Below are 27,261 nucleotides of genomic sequence, written 5' to 3'. Positions count from 1 at the left end.
GTCACTAGTCAAAGATAAAATTTGGAGGTCAATGGTCCTTTCAGCAGAACTGGTGCAGCTATTTCTATGTTCTTATAGGCCAGGTTTTTTTGTTCTTTTTTGAAACATTCCATACCATTGAAGGTCAGTGATGGTGCATTTCTAACTAATTTCCACCATATGGCCTATATTTTTATTTCTGAAACAACAGGAAGCCCTTCATTTCATTCTTTCTTATACACTTGAGCCACTGTATAAGGAAATTTTGTTGTATTTTACCAGTAATACAGATGTATCAGTAGCAGATGTGTTTTGACGTTTATTGTAAACTGTTCAACACAGGCCTGTGTTACTCAGTAAAGGTCTAGACACCTTCCTACTGTCATACTGAGCAATTCTGACATAATTTAGCAATCACTATTGTGTTTATGTTATACAATCATGGGATTCTTCAAACCCTTCAAAAGTAGTTTGAGGGAGTCTGAACTTTGACTGTGTTCTTAGTTTGTCCTGCAAATCTATTTTGGTGCAATGGTACCAGGCATCAGATGAAGGCATCTGTCAAGGTCTGGAGCATTCCTTTGCCTGTGGTCAGACAACCTCTCTCTTGTGCCTGCCTGTTTGATGAAGGTCCTTGACGTGCAATAGAATAATAAAAAGGGAAAGAAAGTGTGGCAGTTGCACATCCCCCTGAGATCTGGAGCCTTCAATGGGGCAGCCGGTGGCTCTTTTAACACCTTTTGTGCCCCACTGTGCCTGGCCCCATGTACACACCTAGGGTGGTACCGAGGTGTTGATAGTCACATCCTCCCCTACCCCAGGGCAGGGTGATTTCACCTCCACCAGCTGGTAGGACAGGAGGAGTGGGACCCTCGGTCCTTAACAGGACCCTGAGTCAATTGACAGGGTTGTTAGCAGAAGAGGTGCCCAGAGTGGCTGCAAAGCTTCTGGACCATGTTGTAATGCCCACAGCCAGATCTGACCAGACTATAAAACGAGGTTCCCACCGAAGGCCCCCTTTGGAGTGGTCTTTTCGGAGCAGCGGGTCTGTGAACTGGAGCCCTCTCCTTAGACTGGGACACCATCTAAGGAGGCTTCCTGGGATTGAGAGCGTCTCACCTCCTCATTTGGTTGAGTGGAGATATCCTTGAATGAGTCCTTGCCTATCCAGGCAAGCGTGAGTTCTTGACTAGCCCAGGCGAGTGATTATTTATTGTGGGTACCCTGGAGTCAGAGGGCTCTGGTTTTATTTCTTGTGAGTGTGTGCATGCACTCTGCGGATCCTCATTATTCTTATTTTGCTGTATCCCAATAATCTCCTCAACTGATATCCGAACCTGTATCTTATGTTGTCGGAGCACTAACTAATTGTATAAACCCTGTTTCCAGTCGGTTTATTTGCTGCACTTTTCTGGCTAGACTAAAATCTGTTTTGGAAATTGTTGTCCACCTAAAACTGACTTTGGGGTGCCTCTGTGACAGAAAGAAAGAAGGAAGGAGAGACACACCAATTTTCTGCCCTTTAATGCTCTGAATTAGAAGAATTGGCTTTGTTTTAAAACTAACACAAATAACACCTGCATGAGTGAGGAACATAAGTACTTAGGCTATATAGAACACAATACAGAACCAAAAATAACCCCTATACCCATTTAGCCCTCTGGCTCACTGAGGGTCACAGGGCGCCATTATAGATGAGAGACATCATATTTTTTTAATACAAAGAAATTAATAACTTCCATTTCTTCCATTAACTTTTTTTTTTTTCAACTGCTACCCAAGTTTTATAGTTCATACAATCTTTCTTTGCTTTAGAGATTTACCAGTTGCCTGGTGGTAGGTTAGAAAATGCATGAAAGCATAATCAGTGCAAAACACAGTCTTACCTTCATCTAGTTTGGATAAAGTCAAGGAAATTTATTTCCAGCACTTCAAAGCTAGCATATTTATGTTCAGAACTCTAGCCCCAGTTTTCTTTTCTTAGGCCTTTAAAATTCTTGGAAACTTCCTTACATGTGTAAGAAGACTACTTGTTGCCAAACTGCCATTTTTACCTTGTGTTCATCCATTTATGAATTTGTCAGGCTACTTAATATAATACTATACCAACTTTAAACCTCACATCTACAGTGAAAGACAGATTTTTTGGATGTCAGTTGCTAAGAATAGATTTGTATAATATTTATTGGGTATACATGAAATTTCTCTGATCAAGTGCAGGTCTGTGGGATTGTGTTAGAATGCCTTAGAATTTCTACCAATAAATCTCCTGAAAGCCAAATATTTGGTTTCAGGTTCATCAACTTGCTTTAAGTAACTTGTAGAAAAAGTAGAGCAAGAACATATCTGTCCAGGCAGGTGTAAACATAAGCTCATGAACCTGGAACTGCCCAGGACCAGGAATCTAGGCTAAAAACGCAGTGTACAAAACCAATCAGCATGCAGGTGAGAACTATCTAAATTAGCAGAGATGAAATGCTGAAAATGGGAAGATCCAGGACTTTGTTTCATTGATGGCTATTTTGCCTAATATCTTTTTAATGTTAAAGGATCATAAACTACAAAATGTAATCTATAAAACATCTTATGCAGAGCCAAAACTCGGGAATTTTGTATGATGAATGCCCAGATTAATAGATTAGAAAGCCATATTTCTTCTCACACTTGTGCTTATCCTCTTTTTCTCTGGCCCAATGAACCTTTCATTCTTTACTGCCTAATGACACATTTGCAGCAGTGTATAGATTCTGTTCTCTGAAATCCCCTAATCATAGTTTGTGAACCAAGTACAAAGCTGATGGGTATAGCAACTCTAAAAGTTAAACATGAGGTTATAGGGAGAATGTAACTTCATGAATTCACAAAGTAACACATTTTTCAGTCCTTGGGCCAAAGGAATTTGTGGATCAAATTCCCAATGTAATTTGTCTCTGTTTTCTTCGAGCAGAATTAATATGTTGCTGTGAAAAGAGGACAACAGAGAATTTTGTGGAGATTACTAGCTTTTATATTTATTTACAAATCTTGATTTAATTTTGCAATTTGTAAAGAATGGCATCAGCTTTAGGTACCTCTCATTCTCATAATTTACTTTTCAAAGTTGCTGAGTGATAAGAGTACTCTCAGGACATTTGGGGGCCAGGCCAAAATGGTAAGAAATTGGCTTAGTGGTAGCAAGAGTAAGGAGCTCTGAGACAGGAATAGAGTGTGTTATATACCCTATAGAGTTGATGAATCAATTTTCCAGTTAGCTTCTAAGCATTCTTGTTAGAAGGTAGTTCCATATCTTTAGTCTTCTCCTACTTAAACTTCTTGTTTTAGTTTCCCTCTACAGTTTATTCTTAACCATTCTAAATATATTTCTTCCATGCCCAATATGATCCTGTAAATAATAATTTTCTCTTTGTTGTTTATCCATGTTTCCTAATTTCCCTTTGCAGTCCATGGTCATAGTCTGTCTCAGTCTCACTGTACTCAACACTGATCCCTTATACAGTAGATTCTGAATCCTCCCGTCCACCCCCTTGCAACTGATCCAGCATGAAATAATACTTTGTTAAACATGAACGATCAGATGGGGAAATGTACAGATACAGTAATAACTGTTTGTTCTTTACGCATATTAAATCTTTCTGACAGGGAAATTATGCAATGTGTTGTGCAATATGGGTCCTTGACCTCTGGACAGTAGGAGAAAAAAGAAAAAGCCTGTATGATGGCATATTTAGCAATTATTTTCATTTTCCGCGGGTCAAGACTACAAATAATTCATCTTCATCAAAATAAATATAATTCTCAAATGCTTATAATAGGACAAAAGGAAAGGCTTTTAAAGGATAAAGAGCTGTAATATCCATTTCTGATACAAAGTAAGCAGGACTTCTTAATGAAGTATATATACACAAACAAGAGAAAGTTAAAAGAAAAGTACTGAGAGGAAGAAAACTATGAGTTCTAGTAAGCAGTAAGAAAATTTAGGTTCCTGGAGGCTAGGTAAACCACAACAATAAGAAGAAAATTGGAAAAGAGGAGGGAAATAGAAACCAATATAACTTATTACGAGGAAGAAAATTATGATATGAATGGGAAAGTGGAAGTGAGAGCAGGATGTAACATGGATAAAGAAAAAGAAGAAAAGATTCCTAAAGGTGTAAGTCATAAGAGAGCATAAATGTAATTTTTTTCCAGGTCTTACATTTCTATGCAAGGATTCAAAACTTAGTCTTGAACCACAAAGTATTAAATAATGTAATATGTCTTGCTTAATAAATAAAACCTTTCCTCCAATAACAGCATGATTTTTGATTCTAAGACTCTTGGTATATGATTTAATTTATGATCTGCAATTCAGTGTTCAGGGCTCAAAACCTATCATACTACTTTTGGAAAGTTATGTTAGCATGCCAGACAGGTTTCACCATGTGGTTTATTGGTATATCCAAAATTACACGAAATAGCAGGATGTAGAATGTAGCTTATGGCCACTTTTGTTCATTAGTTTGAATTATAAAAAATTACCCATTGTTTGACTGTATATTACTCAAGAGAAATGTTGAGATAATGAGAAAAAATATTTCTTTGGCAAAGGTTCATCATATCAAAAGTTAAACTCAGCTGATCACAGAGACAATTCCTTGCTTAAATATTTGCTAACATCTTTTATAAAAAAAAAAAAAAAAAAGACACTTCAGCCCTCATCTATAATAGATTAAGATAAATGTTAAAGAGAAGTATGTTCTCAGCAAAGTTTCCTCATTTAAACTGTTCACCTTAGAAAGTCTGATATCCGTTATTTAAAATTCATGCTTATTGATGCAGTCATGTCTAAAGTATTTGTCCCTCCCAGGAGTCTGAAATCCCTTAATGCAAATTCAAGTATATGCATTCTTCATGCTTCAGGAGTGTCTATTCAAATGTAACTTTAGCAGAACTTTTAGCCTATCTGTCATGCATCTCTCTCATATCTTCGTCAACATATTTTAGAATATCTTCTCATGAATCCTTTGTATGTGAAGTATATAGTATGGTTCATGTTTCACGGGGTGGGGGATTTTAAGAACAACGAATACATGATTCGCCCAGGTTACACATGAAAATAGAGGAAACAAATGTATCGAATCTTGGTCAGTCTGAACTGTCCAACCATCAGAACTGCCTACCCATACAGCACAGAGTGTAGCTGGCTTTCACTGCAGGATGAAGTCAGAATAAATCTGGATGGTACAGGTGGACCAAAGAAATGTGAAGTACTCCTACATCCTGTAACACAGATTTTGTTTATACTCCAGGTTAACATTTTTTACACTAACCCATTCCAACTGTACGTGATTCAAGCTAGCTCTTTCGCCTGAACAGGTATAATTTTTGCCGCTTAGAATTTCTTTTCTTATTGATCATCATATTAAACAGCATCCAGACTGACTTGCAGTTCATGTCTCTTACTGTAATTAAATTTTGGACCACATAGTCGTGCATGTAGACTTTTTTTTTTCTTTTTGAGGAGTTCTTAAATTATATTTCCAGTAAAAGGAGATAAAAAAAAGTTGAAGTCTGAATTGTTGATGACATTACGTGTCATTCCATTATACTCTTGATAGTCTAACTTAAGAAACAAATAAATTACTTAAATATTAATGTTTATGAGCATTTTAAGGTTCCTGACCTTTGAATTTACATAAGGGAAACCCTGTATGGGCAATTTTAAAACACACAAGATAAAACTCTAATTGTGTTACCATATCCACGTAAAAGAATCAGCTCTGCAACACATAAAAACAGGCATATTTATTTTTGCACAGTGACATTTTCAGGATTCAAATTCCTTATAAACAAGTTGTGTCAAACAAAGCCAGGTTACAAGTTTAACATTGTGCTCTATGTTTTCATTTGCATTCTATACACACATGTCCAAGATATAAGGGAATCATGGTAAAAGCATAACATTCAGTAAACTGCTCTGCAAATATTGCAAAACTTAGGACAGCTTAATTTAATATATTTACAACCATATTTGTACATTTTCATAATCTATTTATTCTCTTACATTCCAAACCATTGTACACTTATTTTTCTCTGTAGTTCCTTACCATACTAAGTATACCCAAGATACTTCTTAAATACTAGTTTTGTTTTCAACTAAAATTTCAAAACTTCTGACTGGACTAGTTTGACATGAAAGTCGTATAATACATCTGCAAACAGTTGCACTGTTGTATGACAGCACTGGGAAGTTCGTATTTATGACAGCACTGGGAAGTTCGTATTTATGACCTTGTTAACCACATCATTTCTACTTCAACTGTGTCTCACTTGCAGGATAGACTCAGTCCTCAGTTTCCAGCCTCTTACACAGAGCAAGCAGCCATCATCTGATACAAACTCTTTTGATATGCAAGGTGAGGGCAGAAGATCTTCAGTTAAAAGATAAATCATTCATTAGCATAAACCTGCTGACACTGTATGTTGATTTGACCATTCTAGAAAAAAATATTATGCACATTTTTTGTTTGGTTTGGTGTGTGGTGGTTTTTGTTTGTTTGTTTGTTTTGTTTTGTTTTGTTTTTCCAATTAATGAAATTCTCCATTCTATGTATAACAGTTACTTCTCTGCCATTTTAGTTACTGCTCTTCTTCTGTCTAATTCTAATTTTGCAATTAATTATAACTTATGACAATATAAATTAGTGAATATACACTGAAATTAAAAAGGACTTATTATTTGGTAGGTCTTTTTGGTTAGTTTTTTTATGGTTGCTTTTTAGGAGGAAGAAGGGAAAGACAGCAGTCAAGCAAGTAAAGACGTTGGTTTCATTATCTTTATAATTTAATACCTCTGATTCAGTTCCCCAATGTCAACTGAACATAAACAAAAATATCTTAGTTTCCTGCCATATCAAATGTTTTTAAAAGATTATGTGTTCTTTTGCATGTCATTTGGCAGTTCAAAATTATCCACTCTCTAAAGACCATAATGTTGCTTTATTTCAAGAGCAGGGAAATGGTATTTGTTCAGTATGTAGCTGAGTCTTGCAGTTATGTTCTAAGTGGAATTCCTGTCATAGTTATTTGAAATAAATGTTTGTGTGGCCAGTTCCTTCTAGGCGTTTATCAGATTTTATAGATTCATATCACCCAAGTTAAATATTTATCTTGAGAAATGTAGGTGTCCACAGTGTGAATGTCTGCATCTGAACTAGTCATTTTAGGCACCTTTCACAGTCAATGGAGAGAAACACACTTTTAAAGTGTGATTTATTTCACCTTTAGAATGATATGAATCGTGTCCGAGAAATACTGATTTTGCTACTCTAGCTATTAATATAAGAAAAATCTTAGGATGTATAATTCTTATGTGGACATTTACACAGTACATATCTATATTTGAGAACACTATTTATGAAATAAAAAACTGGATATTCATTTAGCTTGCTATTGCAAGTCTTCTTTCTCTTTTATGCTTTCATATGCGACAAATGACCATTTTAAATTCATTGATATTCTGGAAAGTATACAGATGTAGAAATAAGAAAAAAAAAATCATTCAAAAACATACACAAAAACTCCAAACAAATAACAAAACCAAAAAACCTAAAACTCAATATACTCCCTTTCCACACTATGCCTACATATGAGATTTTTCACTATGTGACTGAAATAGGCCATCCAAATCTTTACAGAATTGCACTGAGAAACATTTTACTATTAAACAGAAAAATAAACAAAAGAACTCTACATTAGGCAATAGTAACTACTGTAGTAAATTTTTTTAATAACTGCTGAGTAAGGGTAATTTACCCATGACTTTCTTACAGAATAAATTTCTGACTGAAGTGATGCACAAAAGCTAATTTTCATGATAAAGAGAATATCTCCAAGTTAGCATTCCCCATACTTATCATGCCAGTATTAATAAGTTAGTTGACTGTGCTCTCACAGCTATGTTCACTATATGTGTCAGTCACTGGATCATCAAGGTTAATATTTTCAAGCTAAAGCAACTGAAGTAAAACATCTTTAAATTCAGCCTTTCTTATTACCGAAGTGGGTTGGAAATTGCCACCTTCAATCTAATGACATTGGATGCATCTATAAAAAAAAAAATATATATATGTATATACATATATATCTGAGGGATCATGGATTCTAATTGCCTACACATAAGCCTACAATGGATTCTAATTGCCTACAACTTAATATCATCTGGTATACATTAGAGCTTCCCATTTGAACTTCTGTTGCCACTCCAAAACTTCATCTGTGTCACACCTGCCAGCCTGCTGGTGATGTCTTAGATAATTTGGGGCATCTCAGATGGTGTTAAACACTTATGTAGGAGTAACTAAACTGAAAGTTCAAACACTTAATTTAAACATCTCAGTTTTGGAACAATATTTCTTCCCGGAGGCCTTCAAAGGCAGCCCTCTCCAGTGACTTTTTTAGGGGACAGGCATCAGAAATAATTCACTATGAATACCAGACTTTACACATAACTTAGCCTTCCAAGGGAAGAAGACTGAATATGATCCTGGTTCACAGACCTAATTCTGAAGAGTACTAGAATTTTGCAAGAACGGATTTTTAAATTTTATTTATTTATTTATTTATTTATTATTTTATTTATTTATTAAGCATCATGTCATCATGGAAAATCTGGGAAAATATGGGGTGGTGGAAGTCTAAGTTACTTATACCTCATCTTTGATTGCTTTTGAAACCCTTAGATCAGGGGTGTCAAACTCATTTTTGTTGGGGGCAACATCAGCCTCGCAGTTGCCTTCAAAGGGCCGAATGTAATTTTAGGGTCGTATAAATGTAACTACTCCTGCATTTATACGGTCCTAAAATTACATTCAGCCCTTTGAAGGCAACTGCGAGGCTGATGTAGCCCCCAGCGAAAACGAGTTTGACACCCTGCCTTAGAGGGTGATGGATTCAGACTCTCCATAGTTCTGCAAGGGGAAGCTGTGGATAGCCAGTTATTACAGGCTGTATTGATTCCTGACACTGCATTTCTTACCTCTGCTAGTAATTTTCTTCATGGTTTAATTTCCAACAGCTGCAGTCCTGCACATGGAAATCAAAGTTTTGCTGATTTAAGGATTTTGAGCAGTCTCTTTACCCCTAAGTGTACCTGATCCCCATGTGCTATGAAGCAGAACTATAATGAGGGAATTTGCAATGAAACGTAAGTTTATGCCAATCTGAGCAGCTTTACACTGGATTTAGAATAAGGCTGGAGAATAATTATTCTGTTGAATATTTTATACATTCTCATTTAAGTTAGAACAGATATACTGCAAGGATAATCTATTTTTAAACATAAATACTTCTGAAGTTACTTTCACATAATGAGATTCTTTTCTGAATTGCCAGCGAACTTGTATTAACTAGTATATGTACATCTGCTTGGAACAGTAGATGCAAAAATGTCTGAGAGCCTGATAATCTCCAAATTTTAAGTATGTAACTAGTTACTGAATTCTAAGATATATTAGAGCTGCTGTTTTTCAATACTGACATTTTAAGTTTTACTTTGGCATAAATAACAATTTTTCTTCTTTTATGGTGAATGTACAAAGTCAAGACCCAGTTTTACAAGAAAGAATATAAAAAATGACTACTTTCAAATAGCATTTTAATTTATGAGCCAGTAGATTGGTTGTAAAGTTTTTTCCCTAAAATCAAATTGCTTCTGTTGGGAATAAAATATAGTACCTTTGGGGAACGTCTTCTTGCAAGTAACAAACATATTTTCCCTATTTTTTTTTTTTTTACATTTCTGAGCTACTGTTTTTCTACTTATTATCCTTCACATAATATTTTCTATTCTGATAGTTTGATAAACATTATACTGATTACACTGGATGCTATATTTGGTAGAAAAGCTAACTTTGAAATAAACTCCTACCAAAGCTGAAAACATGCTCTATGAGCAATCTGAGATTCTCATTTCTGATTTGTGCATACAATACAGAAGCTTCAAATGTGAGCTGTAAATATTGCATTTGATATTTTATTCATTCAACTGGAGATGTGCTTTGGATTAGAAAAAATTTGGAGGCAATGAGACACATTCACAAACATGAACATCTACAAGAGATCTGGATGCCAGCACTGGGATCATGATAACTATGCATGACTAAACACACAGTTTTGTAAAGTTGGAGTAGTGTATGAATAGCTAGAAGTGCTCTATCAAAAATCTTCACATTTTTAGAAAGTTTAAGTTTCTTTTTTTCAGTGTGCGGATCTTCAAAAGACTAAAGACATATCAAAAAGTTTTACTTCGGAAAAGAAAAATAACCCTTTCCGTTTTATGTCATGCACATCCGCTCTGTATATAGTGGGGTAAGGAGTTGTTTACCAGTACAGTGTACTATTATACTTGCTGCTTCCACCAGAAACAATTCTGTGAGAAAATGTGCCTAATGGTAGAAAGCCTCTGCTATATCAACAGAAACTGGAGGTGGGAGGGAAGAAAAGTCAGAAAGTGGTATTGTACAAAGAGCCAATGTGAAGTGGGATTGTAAGAATACAAAAGTCAAGTGTATGTATGGGAGATGCTAACGGCAACAAAGTGCACCATTTTATATCCAGAATTTGAAATAGGTAAATAGTTTTATACCTGGTTTTGTACCATCAGATTCCATACATGCACATAGTCAAATGTCTACATGCCCCACAATATTACAGAATTATTCATCTAATTTATTACGGCTGTTTGATTTTTTAAGCTTTTGCAGAAATGCCTTCTCTATTTATTCCTAATAAAATAACTAATGCAAAGTCATACATAATGGATACATTTTGTTATGCCCAGTTCATTATGAGCACAGTAATAAGGAAAGAGTGTGAATTCCATTGTGGGAAACCTGTTTTTCATTCATAACCACAGTTCACAGTGTTTCTGCTGTTTGCTCACAGACATAAGGTCTCAGCCATTAAAACCTGCATAACTTTAAAATTATGTGTGAGTTATTTTTATTAGTCATTGAAAAGTGTTTAAGTTATTGACAAATATATTCAAGAGAAGTTACTTGTGTCATCTAAACATACAAAACAATCTGAATAATGTATAGAGCTTTCTAGATACATTATAACATGAGTAACTTTTTAAATAATGGCCAGTTGATGGCAGTTCTCTGCAGAATAGAATGACACTAAAGGAAATCATCCTTTGTCTATGCCAAAATGCTTCCCTTATGACAATCAATGTTAGCTTAACAGAGTAACATTAGGAGACAGGCAACTCCCTGAAAGAATCCTTAAATTGCCTTAATAATTTGAGAAGTTTCATGTGATTAAAAGTCTGTTCTATGTGCAACAGGATTTTTTTTAAATTTACTTTTGCTTTTAAACAATATTGGTATTTTGATTGCAAGGACACATATACAAATATATGTTGAACAAATATTATTGAAGTCAAAGTAACAAGTCTTAACTTCAGATCTTTTTGTTGCCTTATATGTAACTTTGATTTCAGTGCACAACTTTTGAATAAAATTGGACCAAAAATTTCAGTAACAAAGAGGTCTATCAATAACGACTATTACATTAATTTTTTCTTTCTAGATCTTTACTAATACTGGTTATATTTCTAGCATCCCTCACTGTCAATAATAAAAACTGTAAATGTAAAAGTAACTCAAGGAAAGGTCCAAAACTTCAAGGTAATCAACAGTTCCATAAACAACAGAGGATCAAAAGATTAGTCTTTCTTTTGCAAAGTGGATTTTTTAACACTACTATATTTGTAGAAAAAATGGCACCCTTAGAGTCATAGGAAAATATTTACCTATTTTGTTTGTTTAGTTTTTCTATTGAGTTCAACTTCTATTATATCGTGTTTATAAAGCCTCTAACGTTCTCCAGAAAACTATATTCTTGGAGTTTAACTATGTAGCATTTTGAGAGGACTTAAATCAGGAAGACTAATTCATTTGAAAAACAGAGATATATGTTATGTTTCTTGATTTTGTTTTCTTAAATAACCAATCAAAACTCTGCAAAAATGTAATTTCTTCTATGATTTCTTTAATAATTGTACTAATAAACATTAACAGAACTGCCACAGCCATTCCCTCTTGTGAGGAACCCACTTGTTTTATCTTTTAGATATTACTTCTATTAGCAATTAGGAGACTTTTGTCTTTTGTGCGGCTTTTTTTTTTTTTTTTTGGTTTCATTCTCATTAGAGAAATAATCAATAAAAAGAAAAAGAGAAAACAAAAATTCTGCATCACAACTGGCTGACACTGACCTGTAATGTTGCAGTGCATTTGAAAAGAGTTGGGGAGGGAAACTGAAGAGCATAGACTTCATTTCTTTGCATCCATCCAAGCTTTTGAATATAAATCCTTAGGCAAAAGAATGACCACTTTCTGCCAGTATTGTTTTCTTTATCTTCATATAAAAATATGTATAGACTCATCCATTTAAAAGTAGCTTTTCTAACATTCGTGTGCTTAACCTTGCTCCTATCTCAAAACTAGTAGCAGCAATAAGAAAATTAATAAAATATCTAATAAACAATAAAAACAAACAAAAAGGACTTTCTGACACATGGAACAAAGAAATGTGAGGCTTCTCAGTAGTCCCAGAGGATCTTAATTTTAATTACCACAGAGGACCTTAATTTTAAATATTTTTACTTATGTTAGATTAATACAGAAGATGTTCATATATAAGAATGGGCAACAACAGGAAAAAATGGATATAACAGGCTAATGTGAAACAAAGACTTTCTAGTAAAACTGGTTGACGTTTTGGAAGAAAATAAAGTTACAATGAATAAAAAATTGGAACTATAGAGAAAATGCTAAAAATTTAGAACGTACTTAGAATATTAAACTACAAAATTTACAAGAAGCATTTTGAGGAATTCAGTTGTTGATTTCATTAAAATTAATACTTCTTGCAGATCTGATTCCACTGTTATTTTCATACTGTGAAACCAAAGGAACTATTGGAGAGAAAAGGTACCATGCTAGATTAACAATGATGAGATAATCTGGGTTTTGAAAAGACAGCTGGTTTTCCTGTAAATGTAATACTGTTTAGCACAACTTAGCCTATCAGAAGTGATTGTAAGTCATATACATAAAAAGGATCTTAATGGATCACAGAAACCAAGATTAGATACCATTTCAATTTAAATCCACTACGTTTGAAGTCAGAGGTAAAAGTTTGTTTTTTTTTTTTTTATATAAGAGCAAACGCAATGGTAAGAAAAAATTAAAATTTAATTAAAAAATGATCCCTAAATTCTGTTTAGAAGAAACTCCAGAATCTATTGATGTAGGTGTATAAAAATAATCTGAATGACAAATTTAGCTCTTATTGTGGCTAAGTTTTACATAATCTAAATAAAACAAGTTAGTAGTTCTATTCTTTCAGCATAAGAGGAGTAGTCTGAAATTTTTCACATGACAATATTGTTTCATTTTGGATAAATAAAGGCCAATTGAAAATGTGTAAAAGGAAACTGAGAATAAAAAATAAAATTGAGGATAAATTGAAGACAAAAATGATCAAGGCACATAAAAAATCTGCCATGGATTGCAATTAACAGAAGTAATCCTTTTTTGAAGGTCAGTATATAAGTAAAATAATCATAACTACTGTGTGTGAATGTAATCAAAAGGAAGTTCTGGGAACAGAATTAAAATTCAATTTCTAAGTTCATTAGGTATCTGTGTAGTAGAACTGAAAGCTACTGTCTACATTTAACTGCAATTATATTATAGAATTTTCTTGGTTTGGTCTCAGAAGCTTATGTTTATGTGAAGCAATATTTGTAGAGAGAAACATCTTTTATTCAAGAAGTTGTAATAGCTGGGTGAAAATGGACATGCCTGTCTGTGGAAGAAAGACTAATTGCAACTCAAAACCCAACTGACTGTGGAAAACTAGTATTGAATATTTTGCAGCTGATTTCTAATTAGGACAGAAAAGCATATAAAAAGATTTAAACCAGTGAACTGAAGTTCACTTTATGTCAGGAAACAAAGATCTCCATGCATGCTGATGCTGTTAGAAGGAAAGACATCTTCAAATCAAATGTCCCGAGTAGGAGGCTATATGTATTTTTTCATCTCAAGTGGCTTCAAAAGTTTCCACTAGGAAAACGCTTTTAATTACAACCAGAATTCCTTCCCAAAATTGCTAGTCATAGAGGACTGTGAGATTTCTACTTTTGGGCCATGAAGTTTCCTAAAGGATCAGCAAGACTTTAAAGAACAGGTACACTTGGTAATCCTGTTCCCAGAGCCTGTGCCTCCCTGAGTAGCAGAATTTCATAATCCATTAGTGTCCTTAGGATGCTAACTGACTCAGCTGAGCAGATAGAAAGCATCAACATCAAATCTATGGCCAAGGCAAAAGTTCAAAGTATCATTACTGCCAGAAATTATCAGCCCTGAAGGGAAGCACAGATGACACTATTTACCATACGAACTTCAGTAGATCAAACGGTCTAGTTTCCCTTATTCCACTTGCATTTATTCTGAATTTCCTACTTGCAGCTATTCTCAGACATAAGTGGAAAGTCTAATTAGGTGAAGTTGTGTACGTATAAGCATCAGAAAGGAATAAAACGTAGGACTTGTATCGCTCTTGACATGTTAGAAGAGGCTCTATAGACTGTTCTGGTCGTGGTTCATCTGTTACACGATGCAGTGAAGGAACAGTATCAATTTTCTAGCTTTTCATGAGCTTCCAACATGCAGAAGATGCATTAAACAATGACATCATAGCCCACATGCTTAAATTGAATATAAGAAAGAGTTAGGAAACTTCTTTTGACTCCCACATTTGCAACAAAAGCCCAGTGCAGCCAAATGATAGTTTTGTGTATCGTTAGATTAACACAGTCTTCCTCTTCAATGGACTTACTTATAAGATGTATTAACACTGTCAAGGAGGTACAATCTGAAGTTACAAAAAAAAGTCATCTTAGAGGTTTTGTTTTTCTTCGTGCTGTAGAGCAACAGCTCAGTCATTATGAAAGAAACTTGAACATCCAGACTTTTCTACCTCTTCCCTTCAGGAAGAACGAAACTGCCTGATAAAATGAGAAGGCCATAACCCAGTTGAAGACAAGACCTGAACAGAAAAAAATTGTATTATTATCTACTTTTCTTTATTTTAAAAAACACAGTTTAAAAGTAACTAAATGTATTTTGATGTTTCTGTAGTTAAAACTCTTGCAGTCATGAAAACTGTTCTCGTATTCCTTCACACTCCTTTTGTAGAGCTGTCCCTTGATTATTGAGTTCTCCAGGACACATTCATGAGAACAGTACCTGAACCTACTACTCCACATTCACATATTTATGCCTAGAACAGCTTGATTTTTTTTCTTGTTCACTGAATGTGAACAGTTTTTATGACTTTATAGGACATAAATACTTAATCCGTCTCACTTCCAAACTTCTTCAAGTTTGTGATCAACAGAGTATTCACTGTGTAAATCCTTCTCATGAAGTTGTCATTCTTGTTGTCTGATTAAAAAAAAAAATAATTTCACAGCCAGTAAAATCCTCAGCAGTACTGACATTCACGGCTGTTTGATGACTACAACACAAGCACCAGCTCTTCCAATATTTAGAGAAGCCATCTGCAAAAGAAAAAAAAAAAAAAGATACAAAATAACTGAACAGGAACAAGCCATGCAAGAGGTTGCCAAAGTAATGTGTCAACATTATTCTAAAATGGTCAAAACTAATGGGAATATAAACCGCTAAAAATAAATACAACCTACAATATCCTAGTACTGTACTTTAAAAGTTACTTAATCACATCTGACATCTTTCACTTGAAAGTGTAAGAACAGGAAAAACAAAGTGATTTTAGACCTGTCATCAATTTTGTGAACTCTTGATATGCAAGGAGTTTCTATAATATCTAGACTGTAGCTGTAGCTGATACTTCCGCTTTGGTCCCTGAGGCAAGGTCAAAGCCACCAACACCAAAATTGTATGGTTCCCATATTCCTAAACAACTTTGAGTGTCCTTTAGAATAATTTTGGTAGCTTTAGACACTATTCAAGACAACACAAGGATTCATTACTTTAGGAGAATGTATCTTGCTGAAACTAGCACAGCAGAGTAAGCTTATACACTATATAATAATAGTAACAATAATACACTGTAATTAATGGTACTATACATATCAAAACAAAGTTGTTACAAGTTTCGTAACTATCTGACCAAATGATTTTTCATGGTGGGTTTTTTGATTGTTTGGTTGGTTTTTTTCATGTGGACTGGTGGATATGGCAAAAGAGTCTTTCCAATTTGATTTCTTATTTCCTACAGAATGTCATAAAAATGCTCTCTTGTCATTTAGTTAATAGTACAAGAAAAGGTGGGCCTCTGCATTAACTTTATACCATGTATGTCTACATTTAAACTTGACAACAGAATCATCCATTTACAATCATAAAAGAAATAGGCATTTTTGAATAATACATCTGGCCTATTTGAAATGCTTATTTTAGGATAAATTCATGCTTTTGAAGTATGTATTTTTCTTCATTAACTTTAAAGGGAACTTAGAGTGACTAATTCAGACGTACTTTTTCAGAAAGTCTTAAAACATAATTAGTAAAAGAAGGTGTTGAACAATCCTTTGTTTGAGTCCTTACTATAAATCCAAATCTTTCCAAGCACTACTGTGACATAATAAAATACCTTCCATCTACAACAAAATCACTAGTCCCCAGCTTCCTGGGGGAGAAAATGGAATTCAAGAATGAAATTAAACGAGAACTTGTTTCTCTACATAAAATAAACAAATTTTCATATGAAGGCTTTTCAGGATATGCTGGTTACCAAAAAAAATTCCTGGTCCATTTTGATACTTTTAATGACATTTCTTCTGCATGAAGAAAGATGAAAAAAACTAATTTGCTATAGAAATTGATTAGAACAAGAATTTTGTCTGAAAAGTAACAAGATAATATTTCTAATGACTGCTTATTCTGTCTTTTTCAAGTCTCTTTGGATCTAATTCTCTCCTGTCTCCAGAGGAAATTCCTGACATAGTACTTGATAAAATACTAGGACTAGTTTTACAGTTATGGCAACATCAGATACTACACTTTTTTTCAGAAAAGTAAAGTTTTTATGTACAACTGGCAAAATATATTACAGACAAAAAAAAACTTTATGATTACCTGTGTCCATTCATTTGTTTGAGGGTCATATGCTTCCATAGTGTTCAGGTATGTTTGGCCATCATAGCCACCTACTGCATATAACCTGTCACCAAGAAGACAGACACCAACAGCATCTCGAGGCATACTCAGCGGAGCCACCATTGTCCATGTATCAGTTTTTGGATCGTACCTGAGGAAAGAGAAAGGAAACTGAATGTCTAGGGTGAAGATAAGTGTCAATTAATGCTCACCTTCACTTGAATACAGTCCTTTTATTCTGGGGAAAAAAAAATAAATCCTTTAGCATTGTATCCAAAAATAGTCTTCCTAACAGCAAAAATAAAACATTCAGATTTATTGCGTTACCAATTCAAATCTCTACATGTTGACTAGGAACTTTTGCTCAGCTAACCTTTCGTAATAAACTAAGGTTTCTGTGGGATAAGGTGTCATAAAAATAGATTTTAGAAGGATATAAGAGCAATATCCCCATGTGTATACATTTTAATGTCTATATTTTAAACATAATATATTCTTTTTAAAATTATATTACACTATATTTTAATTTATAAAATTATGCTATACAATTTTCACAGCCAGAAAACCTCCTAAAGAATTCAGGGGTTATGCTTAAATGCATTAGAATTAAATTCCCTTTCTGATATTTCATAAAGTGAAGAGAGTAGTACTGTTTTTAAGGCGTAATCACCAAAGAGTTTTTAAAACTGAGGGCAAAATTCCTTTTGAATAAAAACAGTCATTTAAAAATTAAACATTTGGCTTAAGCCATTAATTTAGATATTCATTAACAATGTAAAAAATAGTTAATTTCAGGAGCCATTTTATTTTATCTCTTTTAGACATCTGTAAAATAGAAATGAATTGCCTTTTGATAGTGTCACTCAGTTTGTTATGAAAGATGTCTGGAGTATAAGGTTAAACTAGCTATCTCATTATTAGATGACAAATATTACTAAAATAGAATACTGTATCACACTGTGAGGGAATTAATTTCATCTGCCCTTAAGCATCTCTACTATGTAGTAAAATAAATTGACAATCAGTGTAGGTAATAAACAGTTTAAGGATACAAATCCTTTGATGACTTTTGTCAGTTGCCTAAGTGTAAGGTAGAGCACACTTCGGGCATGATAGTTCCTGTAAAATAATTATAAAGGAACCCTACAACGGATAAAAATCTTATTTATTTAGAAGTCCTTTAACTATATACTCGTATAAAATTAAGCATGAAACCACTTTCTTCTGCACCTTTAAGAGACAGTGTTAGCTCTAAGTTCATTTTTGGGCGGGGGAGTCAAGTTCATTCAAAATATTTTCTTGTAATCTAAACTTTATTTATTTATAAGCTTATTTATTTATTTAGAAGTTGATCATCCTACAGAAAGTTGTATATACAAATGCTTTACAAAAAGGAAAATTCTATACTTCTACTATGAAGGCTGACTGTAAGAACACCTGTAACTATTTCTGTAATTTGTTTTTTCAAAAAGCAACTAGTAGGAATACTGTCTGAAGTCCAAAATTATATTTGAACAATGGATTTTTAAAAAGATGTTTTAATATAAATATTGCAACAACAGTGTTACAGTGCTTAGCTTGTAACTGACTATTGGTTCATAAATATGACCTTCAAATTGAGCAACAACAGAATTGGTTTTAGCCTTTATTAAATTGTTCTTGACAGCTAAAAACATTTTGGGAGAAAATTGTGCTCATCTACCAGCTGCTAATCCTTCTGGCTTTATAGCAACTTCTCAGAAAACAAGATTTTAAAATGTTGTGTTCAACTTTTTATGTTCAAAATCCAATTAAACTGATTGTGTTGTTATATTTTTAAAGCTTGCTTTATTTTATTTATTCACATTCTTTCATTTTGCTGTTTTTTCCCAAGAAGATTTGAGTAAATATCTAGATATGTGGAAGGGAAATGCATAAGTAACAACCAAAAAAAAAAAAATTTCACGTGGATTTTTTCAAAGACTGTATGACTTTTTCAACAATAGCGTCATATGCCTCTGAGTTTCCCTACCAGCAAAATGCACCAGCATATATTTTATCTTCACCTGTCTGAAGGCAATCAATTCTAACAGGCTTTCTGATACATTGCTTTAGAATTACAAGGGCCAAGGTGAGGAGGTGAAAAAGCAGGTAAACAAAATACAATTGACATCTTTGGCCTTTTTTTTTTTTTTAATAAACAGGTATGCAAGGCTAAAGAGAATTCTTGTAACTCTATGCTGTCAACAAAACGGAACTGCACAAGAACTTGTTTTTTGTAATTGCCAGGAAAATATCTGAGATAGCTTATACCCTTTTGTCTGCTAAAAACGACTGTGTATTTCATCTTTATAATAACCAGGTATGCACTAGAGTGAGAAGGGTTATGATGAAAGGTCCTGAATCTGGAAAGAAGTCAATTTGAAATCAAGGTGAGACAGAGGGGAAAAACTATACATCACTTCCTTATGTTTTTAATAGCTGTCAAGCTTTGAGTAACATTCGGAAAAGAAAGCTAGTTTATAAAATCTTCCAAAATATCTAAAAATTTTTGCGATTATTAAAAAGGAAATAGTTAATTTATTTTTAAAAAAGCATACAATGATGTACTTTCCCAGCTTGTGAAGAGCAAACAAACATAACATTTTATTTTAGAATGTTTGAATCCATAGGAAATCCATAGGATTTCAGCACTAGCATTTAAAATACACAGATCTGTCCTCATTAGATCTACATAATCTCAAAAACAAAATTTTAAACATTATGTCTGGTTTGACAATCTTCCAGAAACAAATTGTTACTTGAATAAAGCACATCCTATCAGAATGTATCAGAATGACAAAATTACTGAAGCAGAGACCCATTCTTGAAGAACAAACTTAGTTAAAAAAGATGCCCTAGATATTTACAGAAAGTAAAACTTTGAGAGAGAGATAAATTAACTTACTATAATAGACCTCATTATCACTTAGTAATCTTTAATTTCTTAAGTTATTGAGATGTTTTTATTTTTTGAAGATGAAGCATTATTTTTGAAAGTAAAAATAGACACACTAAGTCACATCCCAGCTACCTTATAAACTTATAAATCACTGGAGGCCCATGAGAGTTTTTCATGTTTTAGTGGAGGCCAGTGGTTAATTCACATCCACTCTATGCTAGCTAATAGCCTTACAAATTCTGATTTGGTAGTCCCAACTTTTGGTGTGTAAGCTAACTGCCCATGCAGTACATTATGCACATTTTTTGCTATAAATGCAAGAATACCTAGAGGAGGAACACTGTATATTGTCATTCAGATACAAGTACATAAAATAGTTTAAGGATATGTGGTTTAGTTCATTGTTATAATCCTCTCTGAGAAGAACAAATGTGATGGGATGTGATTTGTCTTCAACACCGGAAGGGTTTTCTTCTCAGAGACTGAAAAATGAAAAAGTATCTCCCTTACAAGTATCAATTAGCAGAAGTAGTTGGAAAGATTTCATACTTATTAATATTGTCACCAGTAGTCTTAAAATATATTTATTTAATTGAAAATTCTGATTATTGTTCCTTATAAATGTAAGCCCATGAGGGTAGGACCTGTAAGTACAGACATCATCAGATTTCTCTGATGAATTTTCCATCTGTTGGAGATGAGAATTATTTGGCAATCTGTGATCTTTGCTTACATAAGTAGAGATGGGAATGAGTCTAAGACGGAGCAAAATAATGTGGATAACATAAGGAATAAGTTTTAACGTATAAATTTTGGATCGCATATTGGGTAATCAGTAAATGACAAGCCAGATTCAGCAGAAGCAGCAACTGACATTTAATTGAAGTTTAACCCCTTCAGAAAATAATTAAATAGATAAATCTCTCTCAGTGCCTATCTTGACTTGCATGTTAAGATAAACCAACTACTCAAACATACCTACTTTAAACTTTGCAACATGTACATATTTAGAGAGTATATTTTTTTATTCTATTTTCAAGCACAGAGAAACAGAAAAATGTCAAGCCTTCATAAAGCATTTGAAGAGTACCTTCAAATTGAAAGCTATAATCACTCCAACTGTGCCCTAATACCCCACTAGGTATTCTTGAATTTGTAGAATATCCACTTGCAAAATTCAGGGTACTATAAATACAGTGTTTAAGGCTTATATTTACATGTCAGGAAGTGGCAGTGTGGCTAAAGGAAGCAATGTCATGTACGGTAAACATCTATCACTTAAACAGTTCTCTATTTCTTCTTCGCTCAGCTATGTTTTAAGAATTACAAAATACTGGTGTTATAAAATTATTTCAAAGCTATATTTCTCTCTCTGCAAAGTTTAGTTTATGAGTGTGCAATGTCTAATATTATGTCTTAAAACCAAAGATTTCTTAAATGAGATGTGAAAACAGTGAATTTTTGTATCCATGGTAATATATAATAACACTGTTGAAAAAAAAAGAAAAAGAAAATAGCCTTCAAATAAACTGTCTTCTGCAAAACTTTATGAAATTTTTCAAGTAAATAATGATTTGGCATTTCATGGGGTAAAACATCTGTTTAATTTTACAATTAACTGTCTAAAAAAATGATGCTACTGGACATAATTCTATATTTGTCCTGGTTTTGTTAAAAACAAGACAAGTTTCTCTTTTAGTGAATTTTCCTTTCAGCTAAAGTCTTCTTAGTAACTGCACTTTTCTAAAGTTGGATACATATTTTGGTAGACATAGCAAGGAATGCAAGGTCGCTGATAAGGATGCACATCTTGTAAGTGAGAGGGGCAAGAAGGAGCGAACTGAACAGGTGACTAAAACTGACCAACTAAGTATTCCATCCCATTCATGTGATGCTTAATATAAAAGTGGGAGATCACAAGGATCTTGTCCCTTTTTGTCCTCTTGGACTATGGCCAACATTAGGAGAGGACCTTGTGAGTTGTCCCTGCGAACTGAGGCCTAGTGACAGACTGAATCCAGTTCCAGTTTGCTGCAGAATCCAGTCCAGGACTGCCGGAGCAGTTGCCAGGGTTTTCAAGATTGGTTTTGTATATTTTGTATTATTTTCTCTATTTCATTAGTAGCATTAGGAAAACATTTAAATTTTTTTCCAACTCTGTCTCTCTCTGTCCTTTGCCTTCTAATAGCCTGTACTTAGTGGGAAGGGGAGGCCAAGGGGGTTGGGGAAGAGAGGGGGTTAACAAAGCATCTGCCACGGTTTATTGTCACCCTGCAATCAAACCTTGACAGTATTCAAAAAAATGCACATATAATAGGATACCTTTCTACATAGTCCAGCAGTCGAGAACAATGGTTAGAAGCAGGAGCATCATGGCCTCCAACTGCATAAAGAAAGCCATCACATGTAGCAACTCCTACACCTCCTCTTCTCTTACACATAGGAGCACACATATTCCATTTATTTGTGTGAGGATCATAATATTCCATTGAACTCAAACACGAACTTCCATCCCGACCTCCAACTGAATATAACCTAGGGAAGTCCACACAAATAAAAATGTTAATAAAACAAGAGCTCAGAACTGTAGAAGTAAAAACAAGTAGCATCTGGGGGTTTTTATCTGACATCAGCAAATAGGAAAAAGAAAAAAATATAATCTCTCAAAATCATACAAATTTCATATGGTCAGCAAACATAGATGATTCTAATATTATTACCAAATTCACACACTACTTAGTGCTTAGCCCACCTGAATAGAAAAGGTGATATTTTCTTTCTGGTAATGGATATTTTCATTCTTCAATTACTGCGTATACTGCCAAGAGTGCCATAAGTGACATGCAGATTTGTCTCTATAGATTTATAAATCATACAAGCAAGGTTGGTTCCTAACCACTCATCATCTGTGAGGTGGAAATGAAAATGCTAAGCTGTAATTGGTAAACCAGACAAACAAGAAATATGCAATCCATTCATTATAGTTTCTCTGTGTTTTTATTGTGTATCGAAGTAGTGGGAATTAGTCTGACAGCTGCTGTCCTGTATTTTAATATTCTATCTTGTACAATTCTTCAATACTGAATAGATTCACAAGCTTCTGACTCTCCCATATTATAAAAAACCAAAAAAACCAGAAAAACAAACCACCAAAACCAACCAAACAAACAAAAAAGAGGTACTGCACAAGCTCTGTATGGTTAAGTGTGTTTGAAAAACTGAAAAGTATAGTCAGTCTTTGCTCTAGTATTCAGCCTGTTCCACACAGAAAACCGTTAACGGGACACTCATGTCCAGAATGAATTTTACACTTACTGTAGAGATCAAATATGTAGTGTATTGCAGAAAATAATATCCCATTATGTTTTAAACATGGATTTTTAAAAAGGTACTACCTCAGCTTAAGGGATCTTGGTTATACTGAAGAAAAGTCTTGCCCACACTAACATTAACATGTCTGCTCAGCAAGTAAGATAATTACACCCCCAGGCACTGCATGTTGGTTTTCTTCATCAGAATATATTATGAGGATTGAGTTCTGCAGACAAGTCATGGAAAACTTCTGAAAATATTTTTAATTCCAAATGGTAAAAATGTGGTTTAACAAAAGAAAATGTTATATTTGTAACTACCTGCAGGCAGGAAACTTGTTTCCTTCCTCCCTTTATAATGTTTTCCATGAAGAAACAGTTACGATTATTCTTTTCCATTATTACCATGTTGCATTCATTTCTTATACGAACTCTTTGGCAGTCTGTTGCCTTTCCTACAGTGCCTGGAGATTAACTAATAGAAACACAGGCTATTTTCACGTCCAACCACTGAACAATTTAGGATGCAAAGGCTGACTGTGTGAAGCAATAATTTATTTGGAAGCTTTTACTGTCCTAAGCACTCCATGAATTCAGATCTACTTAAATGTGCATTTACCATTATGTTTTGTTGGCATGGATGCTGATGAATAAGGATGTACTATTACAACAACTGAATATGTCACTGAAGCCATAGAACATTTTGGTATTGCCTGACAGATATACTTGTGCTCCAACTAAAGTAGCCAGGAGAATCCACACACCTCTTTAAGAGACGTCAAAGCAAATACATTTTTTTGCAACTATTTCTGTGGACCCAGGTGGGATGTAGTTAGAGGTTAAGACACTTATATGTAAGCGTTAATCCCTGGGTGTCTGCAGCGTCTAAATTGCTGTTATGCTCAGGGTAGTCAGCCTAGCCTAAAGAATGACTGGGTTCACCAGCCACAACTATAATTTTTTCTTCAGCAGAAGTGCAGAATAGCACTAAAAAAAATTAAGCACGTGATCCAAATACATCTATTATACATTAACAGTAATGTAAATATAAGCATTTACGTGTAGGTGTTTGCAAGGATATTATCTATATTTTCAAAGATGGGACTTGGTTCAGATGGCCACAGACAGTGATCAGATGTTAGTTGTGACATCTAGGGTATGGTGACATTCCCAGCAAGCTGACAGATATGACAAAGACTACACAGGAGAAGCAGGAGCGATTGTGGGAAGTCAAGCAGGCTATCCTAAGGCCATCCAAATGGCAGTAGACAATTACATGTAGGTAAGTGAATTGATCCCTGAAAATGAAGATCATGGTTAACAAGCCTGAGGTTTCCACGTAGACTTCTAAGTAAATATTTGGACAGCTAAACACTTCATACAATATGAAAAAATGTGAAGTGCCAACACTTTTGCAGAGTTCAGTGTGAATAATCATGTATTCCCCTAGTCTAAATACTTGCCACTTTGTTTATTTATTATGGTATGAAAAGTTCTTAACTATCGAATTATCTTTCAAATGAAATAACTCTATAAGCTGAAAGTGAAGCACACTTTTTCATTCATCTATTTCAACTAAGACAGCTAGTAAAATACAGCTAGAGGCATTACTGAGTTGCTGGTAAAGAGACAGCAAATACTATTCATAAGTAACAGATACAAATTTCATCCAGTGATTGGGACCTATGCTATTCAGAACAAAATAAAATTAATTTCCAAAATCAGATTTTTGAACTATCATTTTAGGATTTGATTGTGTTTATATCTCAGCAAGGAATAGCTCGTAAGACTAAAAATAAAATTTTATTTCACAAAGGTCTAGTTCAGTCAAATGAAAGTTGGAAATTGAGAAATTGTCTTAAGGCTATGGTTGTGGCTGAACCTGAACACCTCAGTCAGGAATTGCTTCCAGTCTTCAGCTGAGTTTCCCAATACATAGTCACAAAGGCCAAAAATTGCTGCAGAACAACTCTGCAACCAGTGCTGAATATTCAGGATACTGTACAGCCGAATGAAACTTTTGCAATACTTGCATCCAAAGATATTTAGTAGCCTTACTTCCATCTTAGTGTTCAAACTCCTACTTTATTAGACGACTTGGAATGAATCCATTTTTTCAGCTTTGTCTTTCTTGGTAACAGTTTAGAATAAAATTTTCTAAAGGGAAAATTATAATGTGTTTCTCTAGAAAGTCTGAAAATCTTGAATTACTGAAATCAGATATCAGTCCTGCAAGTGCAAGTGCTACTCTTAGGTCTCTTAACTATATTCAATTCTATAACTTCAGTTACCAGATACTACCTCTGCTCTGAATGATCTGTTGAAAATACTTGTAAGTAGACTTCCATTTTCTTGTGCAAGTACTTGCAGAATTCAGACATGATAGATAATCCAGTAAATCTGAATTTAGCAAAGTCAGGTTCCTCAAATTTTGCTTTGTTTGTTAATCTGACATTGTTAATTTACAATATTATCTTAGTAATTTTACCTTAACTTACATACTGCTTCTGTCTGTTCTTTTACTGTACATCTACCATCAGGATAGTATATATATGATCCCCAAAAGTCTAAGTTAGCATCAAACACATAGCTGATTTTTTTCTATTTCTCACTGATTACTGGTGTCTGTAGACTTCTTGTAGATGTCATCTCTCTTAATAGTTTTCAGGACCTACAATATTGTAAGACTTTTATTTTCAAAATTGTGCAATTAAAAAAAAAAGAGCTTGAGAAATAAACATAATCAAGATCACAGGATAGTCATATCTGCATTCATTTTTGACTTGGGAATATTCTGTTAACTTCATTGCACCTCCTTGTGTATCCCATCAAAATTGTTGGGATTTCTACTATAATTATCACTGTTTAGAGGGGAAGAACTATAAGGAAAAGAAAGCATCCAGTAGTGAGTACTGATCACATCAAATTTTTTGCCTGGGGAGATATTATAGATTTCTATTCCCCAATGGTCTATATTTCATCTTATTCACACACCGTGCATAGATATTAATTCAGACCAAACTCAGACTCCTCTGTGCTGGAAATTTGTCTTTTCAGGGTTTGGTCACTCCTTTTTGTATTAAGATGGATACAGATTCCTAAATATTTCTGTGTATATATATGTATAAAACGGTTAGAAAATGCAAGAGATGTTTCAAAGTATGAGACATTTGGAAAAATCATCACCAGCTGGATCAAAAGCACTTATCTCAGTGCTACCATTACAAAACTTTGATAACTAATCAGAAAAGCCATTTTTAAATTCAGTTTGACAAGTCAACCTCAAAAGACCAGACTGCCTTTGATGTGAGGTAGTATGGCTTGTGAAAACAGTTGAATCATCCCTTTGCTGCATTTCTTAATGAAGTTTCACCTTTCAAAATTCTTTCACTGTGAATATCAAAGGGCATATCCAGTCTTTTCTTTAGGCTCCTTTGTACCCTTTTCTGCCCTTTCAGCGTGCCTGAAAGAGCAACAGAGAATTGCTCTTGCACAAAGGATATCTGCCTGGTAGAAGTGAGGGAAAGGTAATAATTGTAATTGGTGCTGGACTTCTGTATTGCTCAATCAGTCCATATCTGATCTAGGAGTCAGACTGTAGGAGAGGAAAGATATCCATGCTGCCTTACTTATACCAATAAACAGTAGTTCACTGGCAAAAGTTGAAAAAAAACAATAATTTGCCAAGTCTTGGGAAACGGGAGGGGTGCCTGAGGACTGGAAGAAAGCAAATGTCACTCCGGTCTTCAAAAAGGGCAAGAAGGAGGACCCGGGCAACTATAGACCGGTCAGCCTCACCTCCATCCCTGGGAAAGTGATGGAACACCTTATCCTTGGTGCCATCTTAAGACAT

At 34.2% G+C, this 27,261-nt stretch overlaps 1 protein-coding gene across 2 annotated transcripts in view; it reads right to left on the bottom strand.

Annotated features, from left to right (window-relative positions):
• Positions 1–15,535: 15,535 nt before the first annotated feature.
• Positions 15,536–27,261, bottom strand: part of KLHL1 (kelch like family member 1) — a 217,770-nt gene continuing 206,044 nt past the window's right edge. For both annotated transcript variants that reach the window (XM_065643285.1, XM_065643294.1), the window contains 3 exons: positions 22,420–22,632; positions 17,157–17,328; positions 15,536–15,595 (listed from right to left, as the gene is read on the bottom strand). In XM_065643285.1, the coding sequence (XP_065499357.1) occupies positions 15,536–15,595; positions 17,157–17,328; positions 22,420–22,632 (445 nt within the window). The remainder of the gene's footprint in view (positions 15,596–17,156; positions 17,329–22,419; positions 22,633–27,261) is intronic.

The sequence above is a fragment of the Caloenas nicobarica genome, chromosome 1 (genome assembly GCF_036013445.1).
Source record: "Caloenas nicobarica isolate bCalNic1 chromosome 1, bCalNic1.hap1, whole genome shotgun sequence".
NCBI classification, from domain to species: domain Eukaryota; kingdom Metazoa; phylum Chordata; class Aves; order Columbiformes; family Columbidae; genus Caloenas; species Caloenas nicobarica.
Note: the sequence above shows the minus strand (reverse complement) of the source record. Positions and strands in the feature narration are given on the sequence as shown.